The 22263-nt window shown below is 43.6% G+C and overlaps 1 protein-coding gene across 1 annotated transcript in view; it reads right to left on the bottom strand.

Annotated features, from left to right (window-relative positions):
• Positions 1 to 314: 314 nt before the first annotated feature.
• Positions 315 to 22263, bottom strand: part of NEGR1 (neuronal growth regulator 1) — a 290238-nt gene continuing 268289 nt past the window's right edge. Inside the window, exon 7 of the mRNA XM_075759106.1 lies at positions 315 to 907. Within this exon, the coding sequence (XP_075615221.1) occupies positions 783 to 907 (125 nt within the window). The 3' untranslated portion in view covers positions 315 to 782. The remainder of the gene's footprint in view (positions 908 to 22263) is intronic.

The raw sequence follows: 22263 nt of genomic DNA, 5'->3' as shown, positions 1-22263 counted from the left end.
GATGACCCCCTGGGGATGGGAGAGGAGGTTTTCCTTTTAGCCAGTAGCACCTTTGTCCTCGACTAGCGATTTCTTATGCTCAAAAGGATGCTTTAGCATTTCCCAAAACACATTCCAGATTTGTTGGAGAGGAAGAGGAAAGTAGTGTTTTATGAAGGCACACCCATGCTGAATTTGCAGGAAAAAGGAAAGAAAACAGAAAGCAGTACTGCACAATGCAGTTATAATACAAGGCTCATTCTTGAAACCTGAATATCATGCTCGAAGAAAATCTAGATATGTGTGTAATATTTTGAAGGCAATATTATTTGATATTTTTTTTTATCAAAAAAGAAAAAATGTTTCTGTGTAAATGTGGATAGAATGCTATTTAAGAAGGGAACTGAATATTTGTATTGCAGCCTTAAAGAAGCACATTTTTACTGCAATATTTTTTTTTTTTTTGTAAACTACGGTCTGCAACTCGGCAGACCATGACTGAATGCTTTTGAAAACTTGTAGATTACAAACATGAAATCACAATTAATATCCTCTAAAAGTAATTTCAGAGCTTTCACGTCTTAAAAAAGGACAATGTGTACTGCTTCACAAGGTAATGCAGCTAATCAAAAAAAGGAGTAGAATTAAAGTATTTACATAATGAGCAATTCTACAGAAGGCGATCATCCCCATGTAAGCACTGCTGATTATATCCCACGCTGCTTTTAACAAACTCTACCAGATTGGATCCAGTCATCAGCACTTTCAGAGAATCCTTAAAAGCCTTTTATGGGTCTTTACACTTAGTGCAGAATGATGTTCTTCAGGTAGAATATGCTGGTGAGGGAGGACAGTGTCAACACAAGGTACCAGCAGGAGAAGAGGACTTCGGCGTCACCGGTGATCCCGTACTGGGCAGTACTGGGAGCTGCAAAGAGAAGAAAAAGGGGTTAAGTGAAAATTTCCACTCCAAGACCCCCAAATTCTTTGTAGTCATTAATTCTTCTAAAAGATAACTACTAGGGCAACAAAAGCATTCTTCTGAGAACTGGGGAAAATGCTGCAAAAGCAGCCAAGCCCTCCTGCTACACCGCTCGGTGGATATTACTTTTTATTTTAAAGAGGATAAATCGTTATTAAGGCAAGCATTTAAAAATGTGAGTACTTAACATCGGATGAGCATTTCATGTTTAAACATCTGAATAATTTATCTGTTTTTAAGTTACCGAGCATTAAGATCTCCGCTGAAATCAATGAGAGGTGAATATATTTAGCTCTGTTGGAAAACAACTCATTTTCTGCCTGACTTTAGAAGCCAAAGTTTGACAATTGTGCTTAGCCAAAGACATTCATATTTGTTTTCAGTCTCTGAATAAATTGTATTTACTCGCTTTAATACAAAGCCTTTCTCAAATTCCTAAGGAAAATTACAGTAAGTGCATGCAAAAAAAAAAAAAGAATTAAAATATAAGAACACAGTGTCGGGAAACAGGTGAGGAGACAGTCACTTGCAGCGGCTGTGAGCGGGTTGTCTGCAGGCCGTCCCGACTGCGGCGCGGGAAACGGAGCCGGGCACAAACCCGCAGTTTTGGTCTTGAAAAGCCACAGGAGGGAAAACGCTACCTCCTCCTGCACCGAGCCGAAGCTGTCGGGGCGATGCTATGGGGATGTTCAGCTGCTAAATAAACACTGCAGGCTCACTTTGGCCGGCAGATGTCGGAACAAAATTTCTCAAATCAAATAATTTTCTTTTACATGATGCATGAAACCCAGACCTCTTACAGTCATACGGAGCATCCTGTGCTCTTTGGTTAAACACGGGTATCAAGGTTTTGCTTCCCAGGCTATATGAATATACTACGGATTATTCTAAAACATAAAATCTGTGCAAGTCTTGTATCAAGTGCCATTTCTACAAGCTGGCATCGCTTATGTCAATGGCACTTTATTTAGACACAAGCTGCAGAGTTTGCTTTTCTGACTGGACTGACTCAATGTCTGCCAGAAAGGGATGGAGATCAGCTGGTGGATGCTGAGCAAGACTGAGCCAGCTCGGTGCCCACGTCCTGGTGCTCAAGGCTTTTTCCTTGCAGAGGATGGAGGTGTTGGACAGGCAGGACTGGAACAGACGTTTCCAAGCTCATTCCTGATGACCCATCTTGAGTGAGCTGGGAATGCTCAGCCCAAAGCCTTAGCTACAAAAGGGAGAAACCACTGATGTGGCTACTTTAAAAACGTGAGCTGTGTGTGAACAAAGGGGAGAGGTTGCCTGTGAGCCCAGGGGTGGGGGGGGGGGGGGCTGGATGCCACGTGGAGGATCCTGCCTCTTCTGCAGGATCTTTCCTTTCACCCTGTTACATTGCTGCACTGAGGTGTCCTCAAGGCACTGGGCTAGCTGGACTGAGGACACCAAGAGATGGTCTGAAGAGGAGACTTCAGCCAGAAGCTCTGGTCTGCAGGTACGCGGGAGATGGCTACACGGAACAGATACCAACGGTGCAGAAGGTGGCTTCCCCGGGGCCAAGCCAAAGCTTGTCCCACCGCCTTGCCCAGGAGCAGCTGCCTGTACCAGCACCGCTGCCCCTCGCCAGTGCCAAGCCCACCTCTGGCAGGGAGGCACCAGGGTACGGCACACGCAGGGCTTCGGAGTATGCAAACGTCACCAAATCCTCACCTGCTCCCCTTTTGGGCAGAGAAGAGGAGGAGAAGTAAAGCATCCCTGACGGCAGACACGAGCCGTGCTGCCGGGGTGCCCAGGAGGGTTGCACGGTGCGGGAAGGATGGAGGGAGGGAGGGAGGGAGGGGAACGGGATCTTGCTCGGCAGGGTCGGTACCCATCCTCTGGCTTGCGTGGAAAGCCCCCCCACGATGAACAACGCTAATAAAGCAACAGAGAGGATTTCACTAAAATCACAGCCTGTCCGGAGGAGCAGGAGAGACTACGGCAGTCACCCAAGAAAATAAAGCAAACCTGTGGTTTTCACCAAAACTTGTTTGCTTCTGCAGGATAGTGTCTCCTGAATTTCAAGTCTTGTTCAGTCTGAACACTGAAATATAAACATCCCTTTGCTTTCTATACAGACATCTGTGCTATGTGCTACCGGGTCCATTTTCAACGTATGACATTTTATTAGGTGCAGAGTATGTGATAATACCAAAAATCATTCACTTCCCCTCCATGCAGAAAGGTTCAAGTGATAAAAAACAATTACAAGCTGAAGCTTGATTTTGAAGCTTGGTTTAGTGACTTATAACCGTGACTAACTGCAGGACGGGGCACTCTCTTCTCCTCTCATTAAAAAGGAACTTTCTGTGATAAGTCAGTATGACAAATCAACATTTAATTTATTACAAAAACCAGGCTAGCAAGCTGAAGCATAGCGTAGGTGGTATTTCATTTTATCATATTAAAAGAGTTTCCCCAACGTAAAGATAATTTGAACTACGGTGGCTATAAAAGCGAGTGGAAAATTATGTAAATCTGATTTCCTGCATATGAACCAGTACTATCTTTCTGAAGCTTATTAAATCATATCTGGATTGTTTCAGCACAAAGGTACTAGGTGAATTAATGGGGGAAAAATACGTAGACTTGGGTAGATAATAGAAAAGAGTTATGGTTCCCAAAGCTGGCTAACCAGAAGAATTTGATGTAAAAGGAACCTGCAGGAGAAGCAAATCTGGACGCGTTTAAGTGACCGGACTCTGCTGGCTTTGAATAAACTGCCCCGAGGGCTGAGTTCACGTGGTACGGGGATGCCAGACAAGCGCGGGGGCTGGTTCTGCTGGTCCATTGGCCCCGTTTGATTCCACCCCGTCCTCCACCTCACCCCCACTGAGGAACAAGGGTGTCGATACCGTGGCTGGGGCTGACAAACAAGATTGCAGTTCAAAAAAACCATTTAATCAGCTCTCCGAGTTTCTTTAAAGCTGTCTTTGGCATTACAACAAAGAATGAAATCCAGCCGTGCTGCGTGGCTCCCAGGTTCGCTGGGACTGACGCTCTGAAAGAGCTTGAGCCAAAATTTGAAATTATTCTCCAGCCCCTCTAATACCTGCTCCGTTTCCTCAGATTCCTTTAAAAAGGGCAAACTGGTGTGACCCTGCTGGCAGTAGGGTCTGCTGGTTAGTACCTGCCAGGTGTAGCTGCACTCAGTCAGACCTGCAGTGGCATTTGGCATAAAAAAAACCCCAAAATAAACCCGGAGCTATTCACATTTGCGTCCATGTGGCCCCAGGAGTCCCCCGAACAAAGGCATTGCTGTCAGCGTGGAAGTGTCCCCAAAATCTATGGCGTGCCAACAGGAAAACCGATCAGAAATTGGCTTTAAAGGGCTTTTTTGGAACCGCATACTGCAGGTTTAAAAAGCCATGCTATTTTAATTCAAACTGGAAGTGGCAGCTGGAAAACTGTGCCATATGCCTGCGGAGGACCAGCAGTTCAGCGTGCGCGTCGTGGTGCGCTTCTTCAGCCCCCTAATTCATCCGTCGGTGCAAAAAGCCTGACTGCTCTTCGGCTTTGTTTAATAGCCTCCTTGTATAATTAGCAGCCTGAATTAGAGCATCCTTTGGGCAGCTCGGCTGGCAGAACCGGGCAGGGCGCTGCCTGCGCATCCAGCTGGGGAGCACCCGCTTGTCTCAGGTACGATGGGCGGTGGCTTGTTGATTGGGAAAGTCTTCCAGATCATTATGCCTCTTAGCTTTAATTTGACTTCTGGCAACCTCCAAGTGTTTCTAGTCTCCGAAGTGAATTCATAAGCAGATGCCCCTCTCTCACTGTTAGGGGCAAATGGGTTGCATCAAGTACAATGTCACGGTAAATCTACTGGGTGGCATACAGGTTAAAATGTTGTGCTTTGCTCTTAAAAATTCTTAAAAGTTGATAAGCTCCTGCAGTCCTTTTCTTTTTCACCTCGGTGTTTTGATTAACTTCTCCTGTGGCTACCTGATTGCTTTGCTGGCAAAAGAAAATTTTGTTCCCAAATATAAATAAAATTCTGTAGATCTTTTGTGGTGTTTTACAAACTTGACAAAGTAAATAAACTTACTTTTAAAATTTAAATATTCTTAATATGGTCTGCTTAGTCATTAATCTAGAATGAATAATTATTTTTGATAAGTACTAAGTAGTCCTTGCTTGCATTGTCATTGCTGTGTAATGCTATGTAATGCTAGGCAAGGTCATTTTGTACTCGGACTGGTTAATTTTCATAGGGTTTTCTTGAAGGTTCTCTACGTCAGACTAAAACCCTTAATTTAGGAATGAATTAAAAGGTATAAATGTTTGAAAATAGCATAAAACTCACAGCTTCTTCCCCCCCCCCCAAGATCTTAGCATTGAACGTCATTGTTTTATACAGACACGCACACTTGCACTTGCAGTCTTAATATTTGTACAGCGAGATAATGGTGGAGGTCGGTATGATTAGGCATCAAATAAAAGCATGATTTATTTGACTCTGTGATTACACCTGCAGCTATCCTGGGCATTTCCATAATACTGATCAGCACCATTATGACGGAGCGTGCTCTTTATAACTGATTTTACAGTGTGTGAAGCTTTTGGTACACAGAGAGGGGAAGGAGAGCAGCGGTTGGCCCGCAGAGAGGTATTTGTCTGGCTAAAGATTCCCCTCCAGAACAATGTCTTGGTAACTATGTGAAACAGAAACCAAGGTCAAGCTGCTCGGCTCCCCTCGTGCTGATCTGGCAGTGCAAATTCCGTTCAGAGCCACGGTAGCGGTATCTGAAAAGAAAGTGAATTTCCATTTGGAAGAAGATTAAAATGAGCGTGATGAAGAGTCTGATCTTTGAAACATAAACTGATCTAAGGTTCAGGAGATGCAGTAAGTTTAAAATAGATCAGCTTCAGTCACTGAGGGACAGTAATTTCTTTCTCGCTAACGGAGAAGGGAAGCCCTGCGCCCGGCGGCAGGGTTACTGGGCGCTGATGGTCCCACGGGCGCCATTTGGCTGTGGCCGAGTGGAACTCAAGGCAGCGGTTGCCATCCACGCGTGACAGAGGAAACGGCTGTAACATCTGCGGGGGAGAGGCTCCTTGTCCGTGTGCGTGGTAGGGCAGGGGCAGGGTGCCACGCTGAGCCGAAGAGCCATGGAGGGACCCGCTGGGGTTTGGCAGGTCCCCGTGCGCGCCCGCTCCCCGAAGATGGTTCTTCCCCCGCGCAGCTCCGTGGGGAGCCCTGTGCTCCTCGGGATTTGCCAAAGTCATCGCCGCCCCGCCGAGGGTAACCCCCAATACTGACATACGGCAATAGGTTACGGAAGTGGGTTTGTGCGCACGTCCTGCACCGTGTCCTTACACGCATCAGGGGGCTCGTCTAATCTCCCTTAACACATTAAAATTATCGGTAGATCTCTGCGAGCGGACGCTCTCGTTGCAGCAGGGACAGAGACACGCCGAGAAGGTTTCTGCTCCTGTTCCCCCCTTTGCTTTGTAACTCCCCGTGTTATTAGTTATCGGGAGAAGCGTGTGCGTTTCTCACTTTTGACAAGACCGCATCTAGCATCTGTCCTGGGAGTCATTTGCACGGTGTCACAGTCCTGCTGAAGGAGAAACCCCTGCTAAGGTCAGCACTCACCACGTCCTCTGCTGCCGTCAGAGCACGACCACCGGCCAAGGTCCCTACGCGCATGCCTCTGAGGTCCACGTGCTCTTATCAAACTCTCCTTTTTTCTAATTCAGTGATTATTCTACATAATCCTAATGTTTTATAGCAGTTAGAAGTTGTAAAAATACTTAAGCACACTCTTAGCACAGATAGGATTATATTCAGACATCTCTCCTGGTGGTGAATAGAAAGGAACAAAGTAATATTATATCACTATCTCTAATTAATACAAGAGATTAGGAAAAGTACTATGCTGAAATGTGCAAACCAACATCTCCTAACACCAAGGACTGCATTAACCAGAAATAATTATAAGCTTTAATGCTGATGCCTTGTAGACAAAAGCACGGACCTCTTTAGGTTGTCTGAATAAGCAAGACTAATTCTGTTAAATGGATTATGCAGACAGATGTTAATAAGCGTTTCATTTAACTATATTCAGGTTAATGATTTATTATAGGAAAGCCTTAATAAATAGTTTTTGTGCAACATTGAAAATATACAGGGCAGGCAGGAAGGAAGGAATAAACTAACTCAAGGTCAAAGCAGTAAGAAAAAAAAAGATGAAAAAGACTGGGCTGTCAAAATTCTTTTCTTAAAAGATTGTAAGATAATGGGACTCTGAAGGCTCAGTGGAGTCCTACAGATAACATCTCTAAATATTGTTACACTTGAAGTTAGTCGAGGATTTATGGCTTTGGAGGAGCGCGTCGACAGTCTATAAAAGACTGAATTAGAAAGCAATGGCTTGTGATAGGAGAGGTAATCTGCTTGGAGAGCGCTGGAACAGGCTTACGAGTGTTTTGACCAAAGGGAAGTTTGTCAAGAAGAGAAACCTCTCTCTGTGCCTCGGAGGCCAGGCAGGATTGTAGAAAGCTTGACCTTGGGAGAACAAAACCTTCAAATCTCGTGTAAAAATGAATCAGCGAAGACACCGATTTGTTTGGTCTTATGCAAATGCAATCATCCTCAAGGCTAAGCGCCTGAGACAGGAAATTTACAGTGATGGAAAATTAACTAGTGAAGTTAAATAGATAAATCTGAACGAGGAGGCCCTTTTGAAGTGTGTGCCAGATGGAGACTTTGATTAAACAGAGCTTTGACCATGATAATAACACTTGGAAATTGCTGATAATTTAAGTAACGTTGAAATGCATTTGGACCGTGTCTGTGGTAGCTGAGAGCTGGATGTGGTGACTCAGAAGGTCCTCTCCAGTCTGATGTTCCTCTGTTACTGGTATGAATCACTGAAATTCCTTTTAACGAGAGAGAAACGTACAGCACTGCCCAGGCCAACATCCCCAGAGTGCATTTGAAATGCAAAATGCTGATATTTTAAATGAAGGCATACATTTGCAAGAGACTATTTTATAAGTGATTTATTTATCCCAGCGTAGAAAGCCAAGTGAAGAAATCAGTGCAGAGCTGCTCTGCCCGGCTTTTGGAAAAGTGAAACACATTTGATGTGATGGCTCATGGGGCCCTGAAAAACATTTTCACCGAGTGTAACAAAAAACCATTAGACAAGGTAGCTCAACGCCACTGGACACGTCCTCGCCGGTGCGCTGTGCTCATTCATCTCCCCAGTCCTTGCTCACGGGGAAACACGGGGACGAGGGGTATGCCGGGGGACACCACCTCCCCGTAGCATCACCTACATCAAGTACGTTAGCATGGGGAACGGCCACGTTTTGCTCTCTCTCAACGCCTGTGCAGCCATGCTCTGCGCGTAACTTTTGTTGTGTAGAATTTTGCTTTTGTACATTTGCTTTTTCTATTTTCTAGCCAGGAGTCACTTAGCACTACCGAGACCAATATATCTGAAAATCCTTGAGAAAGGAGACAGGAAATATTGCAAAAGTTGTCCATCTGCCTGGATGGATTTATGCAACTTCTTCAGCTTATTCTAAGTCAGAGCTGTGAGGGATAAAGCCAAAACCGGCGAGGTCCTTAAAAGAGTGGCTTTGTCATTCTCTGAAAAGTGAGTGTTGGCAGAAAGATGTGGAAGATGAGTCCCCCAACAGACCGATGGAATTGATAGGGGAGGGGTATTGTCAGGTCCCATTCATCGGCATTCACACAAGGCTGCTGAGAGATGCAGAAACTGTCAAATGAATGGCTTATGCTGATTTGTTTCCTACTTCTAATTTAAATGAATAATGCAGCAATTTTTGAGTTTTAAAATAGGAATACAGGGAACAAAAGATTATTGCTATAACTGCAGAAGTAAAAAACAACTATTTGTTGCACTAAAATATTAAAGCTTAGTATTTTAAATACGTGAGATAGACATGTCACCAGCAATGTTTTAAAGTGAAATATTACCCCTGTGTGTATTTCCATGTATCTCTCTCTGTATGCACAGAAAATAAGAAAGAAGCATTTCTTGTGTCAGTTGTAAGACCCTAGTTGTGATATATTCTGTATCTAATTTGAAACTGCCTCTCGATACTGATTCTGACTGAGTTAAAATATAAAATATGACATTTACAGGACTAAAAAGAAAGTGAAGCAATCAAAACATCATAACTAACTCAGCCACCCAGCATTGTAATTTCATAATTGTGGGGATCTTTGCCTGGGATTTTGGGTTCCCTGGCTGTGCAAACACGTCCAAGGAGGCAGCAGAAGAGACGCGTTTCCCTCCCTGCCCTCTGCAATAGTCAGAGTCACCCTTCCCGTTCCACCCACTCACACACCCACAAATAACTCATGCTAAATATTGTAAACAGCAAAGTACTAATTTAAAACCAGCTAAAAATACACGCAGTCATGTAAATTTTAAGTAAGATGATTTTTGCTTGCTTATTAATGTGATGGGGCATGCCAGACACATTTTGCAGTTGTTCAAACTAGACCTACTTAGTGAACATTTAACAGCTGCATTTCATTAAGCTTATAGGGAAAGCAAAACCATAACTGATGGAGGTTGTTAACTATATGCAAAAGGTTTTTAAGTGTCTTAATTTCTGTTCTCAAATAACTCTCTGGAACAAAGCATTTCCAAAGTCAGCAACTTCTCCAAAGTACTTAGTGCAGGCATCTCCATATATATGGTATGGATATGGAAGCATGCCCAGCCCCTTAGGTTGACTCACCGGCAACGTGTTATCTTGCAAACAGAATTACTCCCTTTTCTAAGGAGAGCATCCCATGTTCAGGCTGAGGAGGATGCAGTTAAAAATCTAGCCATCAATTCGGCACGGTTGAATTTGGAAATGCGGTCCTGGGCCTGGGAAGAGCTTTGGTGGGCAGCAGCAAGGAGCAGTCGCGCTCCATGTGTGGTCGTGATGCCACGGGGTTGTTGAATCAGGTCACCTTTACGATTTTTCAAATATTTGTCAGCAACATGGACAGTGGGATCGAGTGCACCCTCAGCAAGTTTGCCGATGACACCGAGCTGAGTGGTGGGTTGACACGCTGGAGGGAAGGGATGCCATCCAGAGGGACCTGGACAGGCTGGAGAGGTGGGACTGTGCAAACCACATGGAGTTCAACAAGGCCAAGTGCAAGGTCCTGCACGTGGGTCGGCGCAATCCCAAGCACAACTATAGGCTGGGCAGAGAAAGGACTGAGAGCAGCCCTGAGGAGAAGGAGTTGGAGTGTTGGTAGATGAGAAGCTCAACATGAGTTGGAAATGTGTGCTTGCAGCCCAGAAAGTCAACCGTGTCCTGGGCTGCATCCTACAGGCGGCCACGGAGATGATCCGAGGGCTGGAGCACCTCTGCTATGGAGACAGGCTGAGAGAGTTGGGGTTGTTCAGCCTGGAGAAGAGAAGGCTGCGGGGAGACCTTAGAGCCCCTTCCAGTCCCTGCAGGGGCTCCAGGAAAGCTGGAGAGGGGCTGGTGACAAGGGCAGGGAGTGACAGGACAAGGGGAATGGCCTGAAGCTGCAGGAGGGGAGATGGAGATGGGATGGGAGGCAGCAATCCTTCCCTGTGAGGGTGCTGAGGCCCTGGCACAGGGTGCCCAGAGAAGCTGTGGCTGCCCCTGGCTCCCTGGCAGTGTTGAAGGGCAGGTTGGATGGGGCTTTGGGCAACCTGGGCTAGTGGAGGGTGTCCCTGCCCATGGCAGGGGTGGCACTGGATGGGCTGGGAGGTCCCTTCACACCTAAACCATTCTGTGATTCTGTGATTCTATCATTCTATCATTCTATAATTTTTGCTGTCTCCTGTTTGCTTTTCCCCAGTTTTGCTGCCTTGAGACCTGCCTGGGTCAAGCACCTCTCAGCAGCCTCCCTCCCACTTCCAAAAGCTGTGCTAACAAATGGAACCCTAAAATTGTAGGGTTTTTTTTTTTTTTCCCCCTAAAACTCATTCCTCCTTCCTGTCAGCTTCCAAAATCCATTTTATCCAAATTGTCATTGACTCTTCTCATAGAAATCCAGTTTTAAATCTGATTATTATTGTTCACAGCAGAACATTTAATATATAAAAAAAGGGGGTGTTATTTTAGAGAAACAAACATCTCTAATTTTGCAAACTTATAAATGGTGAGTAAATTTTCCATCTAATTTATACTTTAAAAAATGATAGTAGTTTGACTGTATGTAAAGTTACAGATGGATTGGCAAAGTTTAGGTAACTCAGTTGAGAAAGGGTATGATAATCTTTTAATTCTAATTAAATGGATGCTATTTTTGAAGTGTATTTAAGATATCAGAAAAAAAAATCATCTCCAAGAAGGGAGGCAAATGGGATATCTTATACTTAGGCATAAGAGCCTGTTAACTCAAAAAACTTGATTTTGGACATTTTTACTTCACGTGCCAAAGGAATCGCTGTGGTCCTCAGTGTCAATGTGTGCTTTCGAAGGAGTTCAGCATCTAATTATTAGTGATATGATGGTTAGAGACCTACAGAAGCTATTAACATCTTCTATTCGGTAAATGTACACCCTTGAATTGTTAAAGAACGCACTATAACTCCAACTACTGCATTTGAGTACATTTGAATATAAGCACGTTATAGTGCTACTGTTTTCACAACAAAAAGGTATTGTTAAAGCTTTATTACCTAGGTGTGGTTTGTTTCCAAACTTGCATTTTAAATTTTAGCATAGGGTTGCCAGTAGAAAAGTCTCCATTTACAGGCAATTATCACACAGTGGTACCTAAAAATCCCTGTAGTTATTGCTCGCTCTAATTATACGGTCTTGCTGTTCTTACTCAGAAGTGTTTCTAAGTGTGGGCTTTTCAGTGGGGCCGGGCGCGCACCCGTTTTGTGACTCCATATTTCTGTATTTACGATGGATTCAGGTAACATGAAAAATGGGCGACGATGACTTGGAGAAACTCTTAACAATAGCAGCCCTAACACAAAAGCCTGTTTTGTAGATAATCAGTGTAAATAATAGAATCCCCACATGCCGCTGTCTATCAAGTTATTTCTTCAAGCAAATGTCTCTGGGTATCATAAAATCAGACAAAGCAGGCTCACTAATCTTTCCGATAGTGCACACATGCTTTTGTTGCCACTGCAAAAACAAAACCGATTTTAAATCCTGATGCACTGTTGTACGGTATATCTTTAATGGAATTTCATTTAGAGACAGATAAACTTGGTCATATCAAATGAAGAAGCCTTCCATTAAATAATGCAAAGGAAAAGAATCCTTCTAATGCATTAATAGGATAAATGAAGCAGCCACGGAACACAGAGTGCCTTAGTGTTTAACAGGATAAAATAGTACAGCCCTGACGTACCCGATTTCTACTGCAAGGAATATTTCATAATCCCAAGAAGTATTTATGAGGAAAATTACTGTGAGGGAATAGAATAAAATTTGGCTTTACATATCATCCTTTATACTCAAGTTATCTCGAATTTCTTTGTACAGCTGAGAAGTGCAGTCATACCGGAACAAATAAAGCATCTTTCAGGAACTTCAGCGCTGCGGATGCGTACCAGCCGCGGAGGTCTGAGATGCCCCTGGCTCCCTGGCAGTGTTGAAGGCCAGGTTGGATGGGGCTTTGGGCAACCTGGGCTAGTGGAGGGTGTCCCTGCCCATGGCAGGGGTGGCACTGGGTGGGCTGGGAGGTCCCTTCCCACCCAAACCAGTCTGGGATTCTGGGATTCTATGACTTTTAGCAGACGGAGGTGATACCAGCCCCTGTCCTGGAAGGAACCTGCGCTTAACCGGATCACCGCCCCATCCCTGCCAGTAGCTGGTAAAGGAGACAGCAGAAATCAGCCCAGTGCCTTGGCCGGAGGGTGGAGCAGAGCAGGTCATCCACGGCACGGCACAGACATCCCGCTGTCCATCGGAGCGGCCTGAGCCCGAGCGCAGCTGTGAGGACAAACGGCAGCGGGCACCGTCACCCACAATCCCCGACCGTCACCCCCAGCGCTGACCAGCAATACAGGGACCGTCCCAGGGTGACCCGAGCTGGGATTTTAATGCAAGAACCTCAAAGCTGGATGTGCTGTAACGAGAAGGAGCTGCATGCGTTTCAGAGGGCAGGTTAAAATTCAAAATAAACTTAGTGACCGAGAGAAATCTTTTGGCCAGAAAAAAAATTTTCAATCCAATAAGGCCAGAAAACCCCTCTGCTTTTAAACAAAAATAGCCAACTGCATGTGTACTGGAGGAACAAGAATTGACTCTGTGACAATTCCTCACAAAAGCGTCTGTGATTACAGTGGATCATCCACACTACCTTGCTATGAAAGAAGAAATACATTTCGGGGGTGTGTAAACAGACGTGCAGCCTATGGAGCCGTGCTGCCGCTCTCCTCAGCGCGGGAGGGCCGCTCCGGGCGTGGGTGGGACGTGCACAGGCGGAGAAGGACAACGAGAACATCTCGCCTGGGAGGAAAGCTTGGAACAGCAGGACAGGTCAAAACCCGAGGGGGAGCGGGAGTCCTGGTACCAGCTGTGGGATACACGAGAAGATTGTCGCTGGGGAAGGGAACGATCTGCTTGTGTCTGTAGCAGCGAGAGCAAGGGCCACAGGTCTGACCTGCAGCAGGTAGGACCCAGAACAGCTGTGAAGGCCGACTGAGCCCTGGGTTGCACCAAAAGGATGAAGAATCTGCATCTTTGCAGTGATTTAAGAGCAGTGTGTACAAATAATCTGTTAAAAATAACAGTAGACACCACTTCTCTTGCCTGTGGGAAGAGGCCTTTCTAGATGTTCTCTGTGGGCCTTTAAAAAATAATAACCCAGGAATGCATCATAATTAGCATCGACTGAAACATTTAATTTCTTCCTGGGACCGGAGATCTAACAGGTCCCACGGGAGGACGGGGAGGGTGGCTCGTGGCAGAGGCAGAATCAGCCACCTCAGACTGCAGCTCCTGGAGGCAACTCCCCAGCCCATAGCGTGGGCTGCAGCTCCACCTCCCTCGCCTAGAAACTGGCTCTCAGTTCTTTCTGCTGGCTTAAGGACATGCCTGCGGTGTGCAAACTGCGCCGAAAACTTTAAAGAGATCTTTAATTCTCGCAGAAAAACGAACACAGCTGTGGAACCTATAATTAGCACACGCCTCTTGGCTTATCAAACCCAGCGCCGCTGGTGCATCGTGTCTTGTGATTCCCCCCATAAATATCTTAAGATCTATCTTAAAAGCAGTTACTTGTCTTCCACCGGGAGCAATCAGTGGAAGGTTTCTCCACAGTCACACTTCTGAATGGGTTGGAATTTTCTTATTCCCAGGGTAAATTTATCTTTGGCTGAGCTCTGTCTCCTCCTGGATCTCACTGCCCTGTTTCCACAGGCACCACTCGTGTGTGGTTTCACTTCGTTAGACTAAGCACCGTCTTCTAGTCTCCTTCCTCTTTCTCTTCTTTCTTTTTGCATAACAGGAACAACAACAGATTCAAATACTTTACATAAACTTGCAGTTTTAAGCCATTTCTTTGTGGGATCAGACCCTGAAGAGCTATAATCATCACTACGGTTCCCACATTAGAACTATTAAATTGTTAAAGGGCACTGTTGTTTCTACGGCTTGAAATAAAACCTGATTTCCATTTTCTTTGAGTTTGCCAAGCTTTCCTCTCCTTCTTTAGATGTGCTAAAAATAATTTACCCAAGGATTATGAAAAATAAAGTAAAGATTTTTTTGAAGATTATTTTGTGTTTTATTGCAGCAGTAATCTTTGGTAAGGTTATTTTCAGTGACTTTGCCTTCAAATAAAAGTTATTACTTAGCCCAAAGGCCAAGCAAAGAGTGCTTTCTGGAACCAGATCCACTCTGCGTCTTTGGAGCACATATAGAAACATAGAATCCCAGAATCCCAGAATGGTTTGGGTTGGAAGGGACCTTAAAGAGCATCTAGTTCCAACCCCCCTGCCATGCGCAGGGACACAAAAAGCTGAATAAATGCAAACCTAGCCTAGCTTGCTAGTCAGAGTTGTATGATCTACTACTATGTATTAATGAGCTAGAAACACTATCTAGGGTTTCATTAGCAAAATAAGGCCTATTTAATACAAATAGTCCATGAAATGGTGAAAATTCCAACTCAAAATTCTAATAAAAGTCAAGGGAGATTATCATATTGGTGTCTCGCCAGCTTGGTTACGCAGGCAAAGCTACAAGGTTGGCTTCAGAAATGCCGTCTGTCCGTAAGCACCGCTAGGCAAAAAACCCCAAACCAAAATCCCCCCTGCAGTAAAAATCCCAAACTCTAGCTTAAGCGTAGATGTTTCCATTAATACTGTGCTTAGTAGGCTGGAACACAATTGCATAGTACTGAAATAAAATTTATGAATTTAAATATAATTTAAATTCTATTATAAAAAATTATGTCAGCCAGTAACCTGGCAGATAACATGGTGCTGAAATAAATGTCATGGTGTTGTATCTTTTTGCTTAAATAGTCGGGCCGTTCCGTGTAACCAGCCTCTTCCATCTAGTGATGCACGCTGGGGGGCCTGACCTCCTGCTCGTTGCCAGGAAAAAAAAAAAGAAAGAAACAGCCTAGAGAAAATATCCCGAGTTTCACTATCAAGACATTTCTATAGACATCTGAAGCCTGCTGAATTTCCTGGCTAAAGCATTTATTCCTCGCATTGAGAATTGGACATGACTGAGTATTTTCCCAGTGGATTTCAGAATTACCAATGCTTTATAAAAGAAAGGCAATGCCTCAATACAGAGTTGTGTAAACTGAACAGCACAATATACAGCATCCTATTATCTATCAGCAGAAAAATAATTTAATAACACCAGTGTAGTCAGAAAAGCCAGGAATGCAGCTTATGTTTGCCCCCACTTACAAGAATGCAGCTCATTACCCGCAAAAACATGTTCTAGCTCTGATAGGAAAGGATATGGTAAAAAATAATGACCTCAGATTTAAAACGCGCTAGTTACGCGTCTGTAGGGAAGTACTGCATCACTGTGCGCCAGCGTCCGAGCGGTCAGACACAAGAATACGTTGCATTGTGTTTCTACGGGATGGTGCACGGTAATTGTGAACAGGATTGACAACTTCCTCGAGTCCATCTTCCCATGAAAGGTTGGACCAGGTGACCTTTCCAGCTCCCTTCGAACCTGGGCTGTTCTATGATTCATCATATTTCCCAAGATCTCAGTAAAGGTATCCTAGTTCTGAGACATACATGGACTCAGACACAAGTTCTGAATAGATACAGATCTTTGGACTATTCTTAATTACTGTATATTTTAAACTGTAATCCAAAAGATGAATGTATAACTCTCAAATTGTCCTTCTTGCCCCAGATTTGTTGAGAAAACCATTTTTTTTACTGTGTTTATGTATGGAAAACCTTAAAATTTGTAGAAAAGAGAAAAGAAGTTCTTCTGTTGAAAATGAACCACGAAATCACTTTTAGATCAATTTTCTAAGTGATGTAGCTACTGAAGCCCTCCATTACTTTAAAATGCTACTTTATAATTGATATCAGAACTAATTTATGTTGAACTGATTGATGTGAAAACTTAACATATTAGGCAATTGCAGGTCCCATGTACTGTAGGCTTATATGATGTGTATAGTTACCCAACCCTGGAGCTGCATTACGGTGGGTAAATATGGGTGCCACATTCATCTTCCAAGCTTTGCTTCTACTAAGATGACATTTTTTATAGCTCCAGTGTGATGTACACACTGTTTCTGAAGCACATATACATACTAACTTTTTTTAGTTGACAGGCTTTTTATTTGAGACTTTCTTTTTTAGACTATTTTAGATTTGCACAAATGTATTAAAATTCTGCAGCACACTTATTTGTCATTATTCAAAAGTAAGTAATTTTCACTTATTTTGGAGAAGTACTTAGCAGACAGATGCACTTGCTAACACGGTAAGTACAACATATTTCTGTGTCCTAAGAGGCATACTATAGCTGTGAACTACAGGTCTTACCAGAGTATCCCTCACCCCGTAAAAACCCTCCCCCCACGCATCCTTCACCTGCGTTGCTCTTGGCACAGTCCGGGTAAAGGAAACCACAAAACCAGCTTGTGTTTTTGAGTCTAAACCCTTTCGTCTTGTCTGGAAGATGTGGCATAGAAACAACTATAGAGGTAGAGGGGGTTAGCAATAGAAAAGGATCACTTGAAGGGAAACTTGCAGGAAAAGATCAAATAAATAGTGAATTTAATGATATTACGCAGTTTTCTGCTCATACTGCTGGTTTCAGATGTGATGTGTTCCAGGCTGGGACAACTCCCTCGCCTACATATCTACAGTACACATCTAGCCCAGATTTTATTATCATCTGTAGAAATAACAATCACTTGTTTAGCTTAAAATTAAATAGAAAAAATATACAGAGGGTGAAGACATCAAGTCTAGAACTGACGTTGGGTTCTGCATGGAAGTCCAAAATTAAACAGAGGAGAATGGCTCACGATCTTCCACTGGACATGGTAAACACAGCTTCAGTTAAGAGTACGTTGAGAAGAAGAATGGAAAAGCACCAGGGAAAGCACTGGGACAAGGAAGCCAGCCACCCGTTCCCATTCCCCATCCCTGTGTGGTAGTATGTAACTTTGGGGACCCAGTGCTCGTCTGTATCCCAAACCACGAGGTCTGGAAAGGTTCCTCAGTGAAGAAGAACCAAGCAGAGCCAAGACCCGCGGCCCTCCATGACAGACAACCACGCTCCGGTTTCCATACACAGTGTGTAACTTTCCAGTCGCCTCCAGGGGTTCCAGTTTGATAAATTTGCCCAATTCAGAAGTGTGATGCTGTAGCAAAACTATGGAGTTATAAAGCCAATTGCTGAGAAACACAGGTTGTTTTCAAAGTAATATGCACGGCGTGTGCTTTCGGGTACGTATGCACAAAATTTTGGCAGCCTACAATAACTGCTTCTGACAATGTTGCCCTCATTTGTAAATGTCACATTTGAGAAAAGGAAAAGCATTTTAATGCGACAGAAAAATTTGACTTGGGAGCTAATTACTTTAATTTGACAGAATTTTTGGCTCATCTGCATACTTGACAATTATTTACAACTTACGTTGGTAATTAGAGGTTGGGTCTTGTGCTGAAATATCATAAATAGCTTTGAAGACATTGGCTGATCCTTCTAACTTTTAGAGGAAATGAATGTATTAGTAGTTAATATGTAAAATATTTGTACTTCTGACCTTTTGTAAAACATTCTTTCTATATTTTAAATGATTGGTTGTCAGAATCATTTTCCTCAAAATGAAGTGTGACATTGTAAATAAGCTCTTGAATTAAGCAGCATATTAAATCTATGTATTCAGTGGCAACCTTTGATAGTTCTCATATATCATGAAGATTTTGTTGGTTCTGCTACATTGAGGCAATGTCATATAGCATTGTGAATGATAATTTTTTGCACTGAACTTTACAGTTTCTGGACAGTTTCAACATCATTCTTCTGATCTTGACAAAGGATATTGAGTTAAGCAGGTTAGTACATGATTTCTTGCCTTTTTTTGGTGACTGCATGAGAAAGGCACTTTTTTGCTGGAGGAGCTGACAATCTTTAAACAAATCTTCCAGTGAGGTGGTTGTCAGATGATTTCTAAAGATGCGGGTTTTTTATTCAGCTGTTCTGCTGATTTTCTTAAGCATTTCTCTGGGGTTTCTCTTGGTCATATTTCTGCATAGCGTATATACTGCTCTGGTTTTAAATGTGTATTAAAAAAAGGAATCCACAGAAGTCTACTGCTGAACCATGCTAATAGCCAATCGATTAATCAACAATAGCGCTTTTATTATAATAAGGTGATGGATGAAATCAAAAGCAAAGTCGAACTGTTTACTAATTCCAGAAGAGTTAAAGCATGGTACCACCTTGAATTATGACTGACTAGACTGGTATTATCTCTCGGGTTTGTCTTGTATGTCAATACTGCTTAATCTTGTTCTTTGTAATGGGTACATCTTAAATAGAAGGACACTGGATAAGTCATATACATAAAAGAGATCTACAGCTTGCTGGCATCTGAAATTCCTCTAATATATATTTTTATGAAACTACCAGCACATTATGTGCTCAGCAGCATAAATAAAAAAAGCGTGTTACCCTGGCAATTTTACATTTACTACTTTAGTTAGTAAATGCAATGGCTACCCTTACTTTCCTATAATAAAAACTGCTGAGCCTTTTCATGAAAGATGATTGCAATTTCCACCGGCCTGTATATGCAATGAAAAAACATAACTCATCAAAATCTGAGCTATTTGCTCTTAAGATACAAGAGCGTTTTTCTTGAACACTTGACGTGACATTAACTATTCATGAAACTTGAGAGTGTTCAAACACTGCCTAAGTAAAATTGTTGCTACTTTTCAACTTGATTGAGATCTTTTCTGAACCAGACTCTACAGCAGCCAGCAAAAGGGTTCTCCAGACGTAAGAAATGCAGAGACTGTCCAGGTACTGTAGCTGTGAGCTATTGATTTGCTGAAAAGTCAAGTTTCTCCTCCCAAATTGATTCATGATAACTGCCTCCATTTGGGTCAAACAGTATTTAACCGCTTGTAAATTTTAATTAAATGATTTGTCACTTTGAACATACAGTTTGTCATCCTGCAGCCAAGCGATGTGTCTTTATCAGAGAATGACTCAAGGGGAAGGCATCCGTCTCCCCTGTCGCTTCGCCCCCCGTTAAGATAATGTGGCTGTTGCGCAGTGCATGAGGCTCCGTGAAACAGACTGTGCTTCCTATGAACAAGTCCATCGCACAAATTATAGAAATACAATTTCTTCCCTGCCTCATTAACATATGCTTAACTTTCTGAGTATAACAAACCCTTTTCCCAGCAGCACTTAGCAGAGCAGATTCTCTTCCTTCCAACACCTTACTTCTCCCTTTCTCGTGTACAAACGACACCTGTAGCTATTCTTACTCAGCTACCCAAGTATCTCTTCAGTGCCTACGGTTATCCTTACTCACAAGATGTTGATTCTAGGAGAAAGTGAAGAAAAGCTTACAAACCATGTAAATCTGTTGGCCGACTCTAGAAATGATGGTTTATTTTAATTGGGGTTTGTGACTGCAGAGCCCTTACCCTCCTTTCTGTGTGACTGGCTATGGAGTCCTCATGTCAGTGAATTTCAGTAGCTCTTCTGCATAGGAATGTTATCCAAGGCTGATGTACGCATATGAATTTCATATACATCCCCCTCTATCTGTGACAAGGTTTAATCCTTCGAGGCAGAAGGCCTCTTGCTTGTGCAGGGGCACGAGCTGTTTTGCTTTAATTCTGGGGGGCCATTTGTGAGCTAAGAGAACTTAACGAACATTGCATAAAGGCCATCCACAAAATATACAGAAAACGTGTATAATCTAATCAAGTTTTTGTTACTTTTCATTAATGTGCACATTTTCTTTTTCCCAAAGTACTTTCAGATTTCCACCCTTTAACCAAGGGGTTTGTGTTAGAATATGCCATTCGATTTATCTTTTATTCGCTTTTCCCTATGATGAATTATTTGGGGCTTTTCTGACGAAGGATTGCAGCAGGGGCTGGCGTGGCCGTCGGGAGGACTCTGAGCTTGTGCGGCTATCTCCTGCCTGTGCAAGGGGGAACGAAACCCCTCAGCCAAGCTTTGGGTTGGCTTTCTGCTGGGGCTCCCCAAACCCCTCTGCAGAGCCCCCACCTCCCTGGCTGATGCTGCTTCACCTCCGCGGCTTTTACTGCCGGTGGAGGATTTTGCATCAGGAGGATTTTGCATTAGGAGGTTTTTCTAGCCTTCCCCACCCGCTTTTCAGCTTAATCCAGAGGATTTTGGAGACATTATGGCTCAGCTTTGCATACGTTATTATGCAGAAGAGAAAAAAAACCCAAACCCAACAGTTGAGATTTTTCAAAGCTGACTGGGAGCTTTAGGCATGAAACTCCTGTTAAGACTCATGGCTTTGAAAATCTCTATCAATTAGTACAATATTTTGGTGGAGATAGCAAAAAAAAAAAAAAAAAAAAAAAAAGGAAAGCGTTGCTGCCTCTGTGGGAAACCCCTTCCCAATTAATGCTGATTCATGGTAGGGGATGAGTGTGTGCCGTGCGTTATCCTCAGGACGGCTCACCCACTAGCTGCACCTTTTGACCACCTTCTGCTGTGCAGATGCTCATGTCTCCGTGCCCTCTCCATCCCTCACCTGGGGAGAACCACTGATACTGATGGGCGGAGACGATGTGGCTGCAAGGAAACGTGGTGGTGAAAACTGAGTTAACTTCAACAGATGCGTTTTCTAAGCAATATGTGGCAGGAGGTCAGCGGGACCATTCAGGGAAGATGCTCAAGCGGTGCACGCTGCCGTGCGAGCTCACGCTGCCAAGGGCCCCCGGCCGCGATGGCGTGCTGACCCTGCCGCCAGGTCCCGAGCTGTTGGGTGGCTCAGGACACCTGCGAAAAGTCTTTTCTGCACATTATTTTCCATCCCCTTTCTCATCACCCTTGTGAAGTCAGGGATTTGGTCTCTTCAGTAGAAACACATGACACTCACCATTAAAATGCACTTTGAAACAGAAAATAAAAAGCACCGAAAAAAGATTCTTTCGTATTCTCAGTGACCACCTGGTAGGTGAGCTGCGGCTCAGCTCTTCTCAGCGTAGCGCTATGTTGTGGGTTGCGATCAGATAAACTCGACATCGTGTGCGTCCCTCTGTTCGTGGGAAAGCGGCACGCACAGACTGTCAGAAACATTTCCCAGCCGGGCAATGGGCAATTTCCTTCTGCCATTGATTTTGGCTCAAAATCAGGATTTAGAAAGACAAGACAAAAAGCAGTATGCGGTAACAGAAGGGGAAACGAAATGTATTCCCCTCCGGATAGTAGGTAAAGCTTGGCAGTCTGTGCTGAAAGCTTTTCATGTTTCCCTTTTTCTAACCTCGCTGGGAATTAAGGGAGCTCTGTTTTGAGTGTGTAGCCTACGTCATTCCTTTCTGAAGAGCTATGGTTTTGGGAAGACGGAGATGGACTTGGATGCCTTTAAAACTGCCTCTGTTTGTCTTTGAGACATGTGGGAGAAAGACACATTTTGCTCCAAAAACAATTCATTTTCTTCCTAGTTTGTACTGCGTATAACCCTTAAGTTGCTAAAATCCTTCGAGTTTCTACAACAGGAACTTTCTGAATAACTGAATGAGACCTGGATAGTGATAATCTGCATTTAACAGGGTGAGGATTTCTACGTCTCTGTAGAACAGAGCTCCTTCTTCGTTTAAAATGAAACACTCAATGGGACTGCA

The sequence above is a fragment of the Balearica regulorum genome, chromosome 8, assembly GCF_011004875.1.
Source record: "Balearica regulorum gibbericeps isolate bBalReg1 chromosome 8, bBalReg1.pri, whole genome shotgun sequence".
Taxonomy (NCBI): domain Eukaryota; kingdom Metazoa; phylum Chordata; class Aves; order Gruiformes; family Gruidae; genus Balearica; species Balearica regulorum.
Note: the sequence above shows the minus strand (reverse complement) of the source record. Positions and strands in the feature narration are given on the sequence as shown.